This window comes from Cottoperca gobio, chromosome 24, assembly GCF_900634415.1.
Source record: "Cottoperca gobio chromosome 24, fCotGob3.1, whole genome shotgun sequence".
Taxonomy (NCBI): domain Eukaryota; kingdom Metazoa; phylum Chordata; class Actinopteri; order Perciformes; family Bovichtidae; genus Cottoperca; species Cottoperca gobio.
Window position 1 is genome coordinate 5,785,087 of NC_041378.1, and position 12,585 is coordinate 5,797,671.

The window sequence follows — 12,585 nt, forward strand, 5'->3', positions numbered from 1 at the left end:
TTCACCTGTTGTACTTAATGCTGAATATCAATCTGTGGTGTTACTCAAAGGACCATATAGCCTAATGTTCCTATAAGTATTGATTTGAAATGTTTGTGATATTTGCTACAATAGTCCCTTCATGATTGCTGTGTCAGCATGTCTGGCCTACACCTTGTTTCATTATGCGTTTACAGTCGTGGATCTTTCCTCAAATTAAAAAGAAACCGACGTAAAACCCAAAACATCAACTTTTTTTTTTTGTCGCGTTAAAATAAAAGCCAAAGTTCCCAGACATGATCTCAGGGATGCTCTCCTACCTATGGTGGTGATCACAGTGATGGCGAAATAAAACGAGCCGGCGATTTTCCACTGCACGCCGGCTTTGTGCGGCTTCAGCTCCAGCACCAATTTCTCCAGCTCGTCAAAGTTCTCCATGGACAGGTTGAAGGTATTGAGCAGATCCATTCTCCTCAGGACCAGCTCCCTCTTCTGGGTCGTTTCTTTCCGGGACTCCAGCACGTCGAAGATCGTGGCTCCGACTATCAGGTAGGTGAAGGTGCAGATGATGAGGGCGAGGGTCCTCACGTTTTGCCTCTTCATGTTGGTGCGGTGCGTGTCAGGGGGACGGGCGGAGTGTCAGCGCGGGTCTGGAGGACGGGGAGCTCGGCTGGCTCATGGCTGTGCTGCTCTGGCAGAGCAGAGAAGCTCTCTGATTACTTTATGAGCCGAGGAGCTGTTCATTCAGCACCACGCCTCCTCCCTTACCTCCTTCCCTCCCACTAGAGGAATCCTCCACCCATATCTCCCTCCCTCCTCCCTCCCATCACAGAGAAAGATATTGTGTAAATCCCAGTTTAACTCTCATTGCAAAAAATACGGTGTGGTCCGGTGATACTCAAGTGCTGTACTTAAGTACAATTTGTTAGCCACTTTTACTTAATTTGGGTGTTTCAACTTTATTTATAGCACCTTAAAATAGCCAAATAGTTCACAGAGCAAGATTAAAAGATAGATAGACTGACTGCAAGCCTTACAATTACAACAATAAAATGGAATAATAGTATGAGTAAAATACAGGCCAGAAAGATATGTCTTCTTTTTTATGTTTTTTGTCCACATGGAGTGGAGTCCATTCACCTTTAACTTTACCTTTGTCTTTAAGTCCCCGACATACCAAGCTGACGGTCGCCAATGTCGGGCCGTCCATGAGAATCTTAAGCGAATCCGTGCTTGAAAGAATAACCGAAAGTGAGGTGAGCAAACAAACGACTGAAGTTATTGTTCTGCTCATAACACCAGTGCCATTTGAAACTTTTTATCAGACATGTTCTCGATTAGAAGTCACTATAAAACTGTCAAATGCTGCTTTTTTGTTTGTCTCACCGCCGCCTGCTGGTGAGGAGAGTTATTTCACCTCACGCAGACGCAGAACGAACATCCTAGTTTGCAGTTGGCTGTAGTATCCGTGGTGTCTTCAAGTGCAACGTTTTGGCCAAGACACAGGCGGCACAACGATTGATTCGTACCGTGCCCGAGTACGCTCCCCCCCTCTCCACTCCTCTCTCCTGCTTTACCCCAGTGATTCTGGGCATTATTATACTTACATTTAGTTTATTTGCTATATTTTTAACATTGTTTCTATACATTCTGAGCTCCATACATACTTTGACCACTTTCTAAAGGGAATTGTTTGACCCAAAAGTTGAGAAACCCTTCTACCATAGGAACAGAGCTGAAACGGAGGTCATTTTTCAGTGGATATAACATGAACTTGTTTGCTTTTTGGAGTAAAGTCATATAAATTCCGATGAGACTATGTGGGATTACTGCAGTTTTGTATTTCGTGACCACTGAGCTACTTGAGCAGAGCAGCCGGGGGTAAAAAAGCTCCGTTATTCACCCACATTCACTGCTGTGAGAAGGGTTTCGTTATTGTATTTTTTCCAATGAAAGGAAACTTCCCCATGTCTGAGTGGTGCTTGACAGAATCCAGCTGTTACTTTCGCTCCTATCAAACTCTCAAATGTCGGCTCCTAGACCTTATCTTTCCCCTGTGCATTGAGGCAATACCAGAAGCCATTTTTCAATTTGAGGATGAAAAAAAACTTGTAAAAAAGTTAGAAACCTCGTTAAATATTGTATGTTTATGTGTGGTACACATAATGATGATGATTTGACGCAGAGAGACAAAATGTCAAGTGAAAGCTTAACTGGGGCCAAATTTAATGACCTTCAGTGTCATCGGTTTCCAGTCGGTGGTTCCCTGATGCGTTGCACGTCAGTGGGAGACACTTTTTGGCAAGGACACTTTGAAGAGGTCAAGGCAATCCCTTTTCTTTGCTTTTCTTTCCTTCCTTATTGCTGATTTTTCCTCCCAAACAAATGCTTTCTTCTGCACAAACACACATAGGGCCAGAGACATTATTAGATTTGATGTTGCTCTACTGAAACGTCAGGTACTTCTTCTTCATGGGTAACAAAATGCTTTTATTTTCTGCTTTTGAGTGATAAAAAAAAGAATCAAACACCCTAAAACATATCTACAACTGTAGCTTTATCAAACTGTGACATATGCTGACATCTGTACTGCACCTCACCTGCTCTATCTTTGACTGATAGATCCTGGCCAATCTCTCCAATCGTTCCACACTGTAAGCCAGGCCAAAAATAGCCCAGGCTTCAGTAACCAGGTCAGTCAAGTCAACTGTGACTGAGCCTGCATAAATCCTCCTTTCACTAACTGGAGTGCTGCATGCATCAGCCTGATCAATATGTCAATGAATCCATGACACTGGCCCTTCATAAAAAACTCTTTGGAAGGTAAAGACTATAAATAACATCTACTGTATATCACTTCTCATGTCTACAAAGGTTGTTTGATTTGGTACAATATATATATATATATAAAAAATAAGCATACCTTTTATGAGAACAGAAGATTATTCCTCTATTATTGTCACGGTTCCACCCGTGTCCCTAGTGTTTTCCATGTCTCTGTGTGTGTGTGTATGTGGCATGGGCGTGGCCTGACTCCAGCAGCTGATCACTCACAACACACTGGCTCCAATCTGCTCACCTGTCTTCAATCATCTCATCCCCTCACAGTATATCTACTCCGGTCTTTCAGCCACTCATCGCCAGAGTGTTAGTAGTATACAGATCTCGGTCGCGCAGCATACAATGTCTGAGTATCCTCGTGTCCTCTGTCTCTTGTGTTCCACTGCTGGAGAAGGTTACAAGTGATCTGCTGACATGGACTGCTTTGACCATTTTATTGATTGGATAAGTAAACATTTATTTTTTATAATCACTTCCAATAAAATGTCCTTTTAGAATGTTCACATAAATAAGCAAAATGATCAGTATATGTTGGATTGATTTAAAATAAATTACAGTTCCTACGTTCATCATATTGAAGGAAGGTGTCGCAGTGTGGCTCATTGATGTGTTTTTAATAGTTTTTGGACAAAGATGGATCTCTGTGGCACCGAGGAAGAAGATAAATCAAGATCTAGCTGCACAGACAATACGTGTTTGTAAAACCAAGTCTTGGTTATGGTCTTTTCATTTGTTGTCAATAAGAAAAATATAGACTGTCATCCCACAACTTTGAATTGTTACAGATACAATCTGCTAACAGTAGTGACACCCTCAAATATATTAACCTCATGAGAAACGAGCCAACCGGCAACAACACCAATGTGGTGAAAAATGTTTTCAATATGGTGCTCTGTTCGGTGTGTGTTTCTCAGGTTGGTCCTGGGTCTTTAATAAAAGTGTCTCAGCTGCGCACCTGGAGGGCTTCAGCTGCAAGCCGGGCAGCTCTCTGCGTATCTTCCACTGCGTAATCACCAATACATCCTTATGAGCGCGAGCACTTCCTGCAGCCACTGACCCATCAGACACAATTTTCTGGTGGCAGGTTTCTGACCCCCATGGTTTGAGCAAGGGATCAGGCATGGCTTCCTCATTACTGCGGTTATGCTGAGGCTGCAAATGCCACACAGGGCTTTGACATACTTTGAACCTAGTCGGTGTTCAGATTGGAAACTTCCAAAAAATACAACGCTGCATAACTAAAGTTTCTTGGAATCCGTCAGACCTTTCGCAACGTGTTCTGTTATGAATTTCCTGTTACCAAAGTCACAGTTCACTTTCTTTTGTAGGCTACTCACTTGGCAAACTAAAAAGCTCCAGTAGAAATAATGCACATTGGTTTTGAGACCATCCAGGCAAAAATAACTCTGAATCCATAATGAACACTTGCACATGTACACAAAGACGTATACATCAAAAACACAGTTTCATGTCATGTCTTGCACTCATTGGCGAGGCTTAGGGTGTGTAGGGCTGACTAAACATTACTGGAGAGCATATTACATAATGCCATGATATGAGGACATCATTAAGGCAATGCCAGGGAGACAGGAGCCATCCCAAAGGCCCCCCAGTCTGCACCCCCGCCTCTTCCCTACCAGCAAAGCATCCTGGGAGGGGAGCCCTACAGCTGCCTTCATCTCATTACATGAGGTTCAACGTGGCCTGCAGGTTCCCGCTGACATTCAATTAAAGCCTTTAATTTTCCCATCATTTGCTCCACGTCCGTGACTCTGCCGCGGCTCCTGCTGTCATTTGATAATTATTCCCAACAACCCTCCAATTAGAGGTGAATGTATCTTTTAGCTTCGGCACCCCAGTGAGCGTGATACACCTGCGCCGCTGCTCTTCCGAAAGTGCGGATGGCAGACAGTGACGTGATGTAGAAGTTGCTGGGAAAGGTGGAGAGCAGTAAGAGTGGTAACCTGGTTGGTCAGAAAGTTCTGGTTCATGTGTCTTCACCTCTAACCTGAAACCATGAGTTGCGTCACTGGGTCAAACCAAAATCATTATGCATGAAATTGCCTAATTTTCTGAATTGATGAGCTTTATCTGGGTTGCAAATATTTTTCCGTCTAATTAGGAGAATTGTTGACTTGTTAAACTATAGATGACATCACTTGAATGAATCATTTTACTGATTTAACCTACACAATCATTTACACTATTTACTAATCGTGATAGCGCCTATTTTGGCAGGCAATATACAAATGTCTACAGTTTTTTCCAATCTAAATACTCAAACCATGGTTGGTAGTTGTGTATTGACAGGCTATATTTTGCCATTTGCCTTCAATGTGAACAATTGGAAAACAAAAAGTGTCTTACAATTATAAATTGTCAGAAAATTGTCTATTGCTCATATACCTGAATGATTAATTGATTATCAAAATGGATTCAATTGTATCAACATCCACTAGTCCCCTGCTGCTCTAAGGACATGCTTGTTTTATGTACAGTGAGAAGAATGCATCTACTTCTGACCTCAGTCAGTCTCACAAGTCATCCCTGCTGCCTGCATTAACAGCCTCAACTCTAATGAACACTGTCACATGGCTGTTGTGATATTACATAACACTTGTCTCTATATGAATATTTCAGCAATGATTATTCGTCCTGTCACCAGCTTTTCTTCCCATAGATCCGCAATAAACATTGACAGCATGACCTTCATTAAACCCAAAGTGACAAAGGTCGAATATTAGCTCTTAGTTATTGATTTAGCACATAATACCAGGGATGTATTTATAGATCGTGAGCAAATAAGGAGGCCAACAATTAAATGCATGTGGGTGGTAAAATGATTAAATTAAAACCGCTCATTAAGCAATTAGATATTAGAGGCAAGTATGATTAATTTCCTTTACTTAGATATCATTAAAAGGGAAATTAACAGCTCTTTAGAATACCACCTGAGCTTGATTGTGTGTCTTTCTGTCTATGTGTCGGTCTCTCCGATTGTTTGTCTCTCTGATTGTTTGTCTCTCTGATTGTTGTCTCTCTGTTTGTCTCTCTGATTGTTTGTCTCTCTGATTGTTTGTCTGTCTGTTGTCTGTCTGATTGTTTGTCTGTCTGATTGTTTGTCTCTCTGTTTTTTGTCTCTCTGATTGTTTGTCTCTCTGATTGTTTGTCTGTATGATTGTTTGTCTCTCTGTCTGTCTCTCTGTCTGTCTCTCTGTCTGTCTCTCTGTCTGTCTGTCTGTCTCTGTCTGTCTCTCAGGTATTTTATATAAGATTTTAAATTAGACAGCTACTGACTCAAATCACAAGTCTTTTCAAAACACAGATGTCGTTGTTGAGAAGTTGATGAAGTGAAGGGAAACATCAATTGCTGCTTTAAGCAAATTGTCACCTTCATCCTTCCTCTTCTTCCTATCAAAGACAAATAAATATATTTACACACGCTCCACTCCCGTTTCCTTTTGTTAATTGAGTTTTACCTTGTTATGTTATATACCAAATATATGACAAATATGTTGAGAATTTAAAGCAAAATCCGTCCTTTCTTTTCCTGTATAGCATTAAATATTTTTGATAGTTTTATTTTCTCACTTGTTTCCAACATTGTGCTGAATTTCAGAAAACATTGTACAGTCAGTTCCATTGCATTCACGAGATATTTTAAGTTGACAATGATTCTCTCTCAGTGGTAGCTTCTCTTGCACAACGTGTCTCTGGGACAAGCACAAAATAATATTCCTTTATTTTTTACAATGAATATGAAATTAAATAATAGAGAAGCGACATTGTTGTCAAACAAACAAAAACAAAAAGTGATTTCTGTTAAATGCTAAAACAAACTAAAGTAAAACCAGAAGTGGCTTTAATTGCATCACCAAATGTCAAGAAGTCACATTAAAGAAACATCACATTTAACGTTATATAGTGAACATAATACTGTACTCAGTCAGGTTTTGTTCCTCATTCCAGTAAAACCTTGAAGGCCACTTCTGCTTTCAGGAAAGAAGCTGACTCATCCCAGATTCAGGTTTATAAGAAAGAGGATTGAAGAAGCTGTACTAAGAAAAAGAACACTGAGTGTGGCTGCAAGGTGTAAAAAATAAAAAGGTTACATGCTACTCCTGATCAGGGTTGGCAGGCCGCATGATTGAATTTAATCCTGCGCTGAAAATGTTTGCAGCTGCAGACACTGGCCAGAACTCCTCCACAGATACATTCATGTGTGGAGAGATGTGTCCCACACTGTCACTGTGCACTGCAGAGAAGTGGTGTCCTGCTGTTCTGCGCTGGGGAACATTCCCAAAATAGATAGATAAATAAATAAATAAATGTTTTCCCTTTTATTCTGTCATAAATCAGTATACTGCATGTGTAACATACCATATGCAATACAAAAAAAAACGTTTAATAATAAACGATGTAACGAAGGTGATCCCAGTACTTGTTGTTCATATTATGCACAGACGCATGTATTAATTTGTTTAAGGAAGACACTTACCTGTTCTCTCCTGTCTCCAACTCCCAAGGTCCGCGGCTAAAAGAGTCCCTGTGGAAACAACACATTTTTATTGTTCCGGGAGGGTTCCACAGCGCCGGATGAAGTGGGGGGGGGGGGGGGTGGAGTGGTAAATGTATGCGTAGTAAATTTTGTAGCCACATAGTATTTTTTTTTACACAATAATTATTGTTTATATTAGTGAATCTATGTTGAATATTTAGAGTTCATGTTTATTATTTCTCGATTTGCCTCTAACTGTTCTGTGGAAAACACAGATCAGTTCACACCCCTGGGTTTGGTACAACCTAACTGTTAAGACTATATAAGGCAGCTCTTTGGGAAATTGAGGAAGAGTAGGATGGCCTCAGGCATGAATGCAGTCAATTGTGACCACTGGTTTGTGACACTGTGTATATATATATATATATATATATATATATATATATATATCTTATATATATATTTACAAGATATATATATATATATATATATGTCTTATATATATATATTTACATATATATTTATATATATATATAAGATATATATATATATATTTACAAGATATATATTTATATATATGTGTAATATATATATATATATATTATATATATATATATATATATATATATATATATATATATATATATATATATATATATATATATATATATATATATAAGATATATATATATATATATATATATATATATATATATTTACAAGATATATATCTTGTAAATAAATGCCCACATTTGTGGTTTGCTTGTTCTCCTGCCTCTGCCTCCTTGCTTATGGTCTGGACCGCTCATGGTCAGCCAGAACAAAGGAAAAAAGAACAAACAAAGTGAGGAGCCAGATGATGGGGTTGCAGCTGATAAGGAGCTGACTGAAATGTTGAGATCACTCATGCTAGCCCAGGCAGCTAGAGACAATCAGCAGGAGAAAGAATCAACTCGTCAGGAGTTGAAATGGCGGGAAATGGAGGGCCAGTTTCGTCAAATACAGGCCCAAGTCACTGAGATGACGGAGGAGCAGGAGGATGATGAGGAGAAGGTCGATGATGAGGAAATGCCCTTGTCCAGGCATAGATCACCTAGTCGTCAGCGGGACCCACCTCGACATCGTGACCCTAAGCTGTTGCCACTATCTCCTGCAGACGACATTGAACTGTTTCTCACCACCTTTTAAAGAATGGCCCACATCAGCCGTTGGGCTCCAGATGAGTGGGCTGCAAAACTAGTGCGGGAGGTGGATCGCTACCAGTTGGATCTGGTGGGGCTTACCTACACGCACAGTCTTGGCTCTGGAACCGTACTGCTGGATAGGGGTTGGACTCTATTCTTCTCCGGAGTTGCCCAAGGTGTGAGGCGTCGGGCCGGGGTGGGGATACTCACTAGCCCCCGGCTGAGCGCCGCTACGTTGGAGTTTATCCCGGTGGACGAGAGGGTCGCCTCCCTACGCCTTCGGGTTATGGGGGGGAAAACTCTGTCTGTTGTTTGTGCCTATGCCCCAAACCGCAGTTCTGAGTATTCGGCCTTCTTGGAGACCCTGAATGGAGCCCTGCAGGGGGCTCCAGTAGGGGACTCCGTAGTCTTGCTGGGAGACTTCAACGCACACGTGGTAAATGATGGAGACACCTGGAGAGGCGTGATTGGGAGGAAGGGCCTCCCTGATCTAAACCCGAACGGTCGTTTGTTGTTGGACTTCTGTGCTAGTCATGAAATGGCCATAACAAACACCATGTTTGAACATAAGGATGCTCATAAGTGCACGTGGTACCAGAGCACCCTAGGCCAAAGGTCAATGATCGATTTCGTAATCGTATCATCTGATCTGAGGCCGCATGTTTTGGACACTCGGGTGAAGAGAGGGGCGGAGCTGTCGACTGATCACCATCTGGTGGTGAGTTGGATCAAGGGGTGGGGGAAGACTCTGGACAGACCTGGTAAACCCAAACGGGTAGTGCGGGTGAACTGGGAACGTCTGGAGGAAGCCCCTGTCCTGGGGATCTTTAACTCACACCTCCGGCGGAGCTTTTCAGCCATCCCTGTGGAGGTTGGGGGCATTGAACCTGAGTGGGCGATGTTCAAAACCTCTATTGCTGAAGCTGCGGTGATGAGCTGTGGTCTCAAGGTCTTAGGTGCCTCAAGGAGCGGTAACCCTCGAACACCGTGGTGGACCCCGGTGGTCAGGGAAGCCGTCCGACTGAAGAAGGAGTCCTTCCGGGTTATGTTATCCGGGAGGACTCCGGAAACAGTTGCAGGTTATCGAAGGACTAGAAGGGCGGCAGCTTCTGCCGTGTCAGAGGCAAAGCAGCGGGTGTGGGAGAAGTTCGGAGAAGCTATGGAGAAGGACTTTCGGTCGGCACCAAGGTGCTTCTGGAAAACCATCCGGCAACTCAGGAGGGGGAAGCGAGGAACCATCCAAGCTGTGTACAGCAAGGGTGGGACCCTGCTGACTTCAACTGAGAAGGTTATCGGCCGCTGGAAGGAGCACTTTGAGGAACTCCTGAACACGCCCTCTATGGTAGAGGCAGAGCTGGAAGCTGATGGGGGATCATCGTCAATTTCCCTGATGGAAGTCACTGAGGTAGTCAAACAACTCCACAGTGACAAAGCCGCAGGGGTTGATGAGATCCGTCCAGAAATGCTGAAGGCTTTGGGTGTTGGGAGGGGCTGTCTTGGTTGACACGCCTCGTCAACATTGCGTGGAAGTCTGGGACAGTACCTAGGGGTTGGCAGACCGGGGTGGTGGTTCCCCTATTTAAAAAGGGGGACCAGAGAGTGTATGCCAACTACAGGGGTATCACACTTCTCAGCCTCCCTGGTAAAGTCTACTCCAAGGTACTGGAAAGGAGGGTTCGGCCGGTAGTCGAACCTCTGATTGAAGAGGAACAATGCGGATTCCGTCCTGGTCGTGGAACAACAGACCAACTCTTTACTCTTGCAAGGATCCTGGAGGGGGCCTGGGAGTACGCCCATCCGGTCTACATGTGTTTTGTGGATCTGGAGAAGGCGTATGACCGGGTCCCCCGGATGATACTGTGAGAGGTGCTGCTGGAGTATGGGGTGAGGGGGTCACTTTTGAGGACCATCCAATCCCTGTACGCCCAAAGCGAGAGTTGTGTGCGGATACTCGGCAGTAAGTCGGACTCGTTTCCCGTGGAATGTTGGCCTCCGCCAGGGCTGCGCTTTATCACCAATCCTGTTCGTGATTTTCATGGATAGGATATCGAGGCGTAGTCGTGGAGGAGAGGGGTTGCAGTTCGGTGACCTGAGGATCTCATCGCTGCTCTTTGCAGATGATGTGGTCCTTATGTGTGCAGTGGTTGGGATGAGGATCAGCACCTCCAAATCTGAGGCCATGGCTCTCAGCAGGAAACCGGTGGATTGCTTACTCCGGGTAGGGAATGATCCATTACCCCAAGTGAAGGAGTTCAAGTACCTCAGGGTCTTGTTCGCGAGTGAGGGAACAATGGAGCGAGAGATTGGCCGGAGAATCGGAGCAGCGGGGGCGGTATTACAGTCACTTTACCGCACTGTTGTGACGAAAAGAGAGCTGAGCCAGAAGGCAAAGCTCTCAATATACCGGTCGATCTTCGTTCCTACCCTCACCTATGGTCATGAAGGCTGGGTCATGACCGAAAGAACGAGATCACGGGTACAAGCGGCCGAAATGGGTTTTCTCAGATGGGTGGCTGGCGTCTCCCTTAGAGATAGGGTGAGAAGCTCAGCCATCCGTGAGAGACTCGGAGTAGAGCCGCTGCTCCTTTACGTTGAAAGGAGCCAGTTGAGGTGGGTCGGGCATCTAGTAAGGATGCCACCTGGGCGCCTCCCTAGGGAGGTGTTCCAGGCACGTCCAGCTGGGAGGAGACCCCGGGGTAGACCCAGGACTCGGTGGAGAGATTATATCTCCTCACTGGCCTGGGAACGCCTCAGGATCCCCCAGTCGGAGCTGGAGGATGTGGCCCGGAGAAGGGAAGATTGGGGTTCATTACTGGAGCTGCTGCCCCCGCGACCCGATCCCAGATAAGCGGTAGACGATGGATGGATGGATGGATCTTGTAAATATGTAAATAAATATATATATCTTGTAAATGTATATATATATATATCTTGTAATATGTAAATATATATATATATATTATATATATATATAGATATCGGAGAGAGAGAGATATATGCGGGACAAGATAATAGATTATATATATATATATCTTGTAAAGATAGAGAGAGAGCGATGAGATAAGTATCGAAAGAGGAGAGAGAGATATATATAGAGAGTTAGATTAGAGATAGCAGGGGAGAATGAGGAGTAGAGAATAGAGAGAGAGGGAGAGATAGATCTTGGAAAGTATCGAGATAGATATCTATGATTATAGAGAGATAGATGAGAGAGAGAGATGAGAGAGATAGAAGCTTGTAAAGATATATAGATCATATATATAATATATCGTGTAAATATAATATAGATTATATATTATATTTACAAGATGTATAGAGAGAGATATATAGGTACAAGAGAGAGAGATAGATGAGAGAGATAGATGAGATAGAGAGAGAGCTTGGAAAGATCGATATAGAAGAGAGAGAGAGAGGATAGAGATATGAGCGGGTAAATGAGAATATGAGATAGAGAGAAGAGATAGTGAGAGGGAGAGAGAGGAGAGAGAGGGACAAGAGGGAGAAGATAGAGAGAGAGAGAGAGAGAGAGCGGGGAAGAGAGAGAGAGTAGAGAGAGAGAATTAGACAATAGAGAGGCGGAAGAGAGGCGTAGAAAAGCGGGAGAGAAGCGAGAGAAAAGCGGGGAAAGAGGGAGAGCGATAGAGAGAGAAAGAGAGCTGGGAAAGAGAGAGAGAGAGAGAGCGGGGGAAGAGAGAGAGAGGAGAGGGAGAGAGAGAGAGAGAGGCGGGGAGAGAGAGAGAATGGCGGAGAGAATAGAGAAGAGAGAGAGACAGCGGGAATAGAGAGAGAGAGCGAGCGGGGAAAGCGAGAGAGAGAGAGAGAGCGGGGAAAGAGAGAGATATAGAATCTTTGTAAATATATATATATATATATCTTGTAAATATATATATATATATCTTGTAAATATATATATATATAATCTTGTTATATATATATATTATAATCTTGTAAATATATATATTATATTAAGATATATATATATCTTGTAATATAATATAAATATATATATATATATCTTATATATATATTTACAAGATATATATATATATATATATATATCATTTATATAGTATATATATTGTA

The 12,585-nt window shown here is 42.9% G+C and overlaps 1 protein-coding gene across 1 annotated transcript in view; it reads right to left on the reverse strand.

Annotated features, from left to right (window-relative positions):
* The window catches only part of kcnk3a (potassium channel, subfamily K, member 3a), a 29,708-nt gene extending 29,051 nt beyond the window's left edge, over positions 1-657 (reverse strand). The window contains 1 exon segment of the mRNA XM_029425380.1: positions 300-657. Coding sequence (XP_029281240.1) covers positions 300-582 — 283 coding nt within the window. The 5' untranslated portion in view covers positions 583-657.
* Between the last annotated feature and the right edge of the window lie 11,928 nt (positions 658-12,585).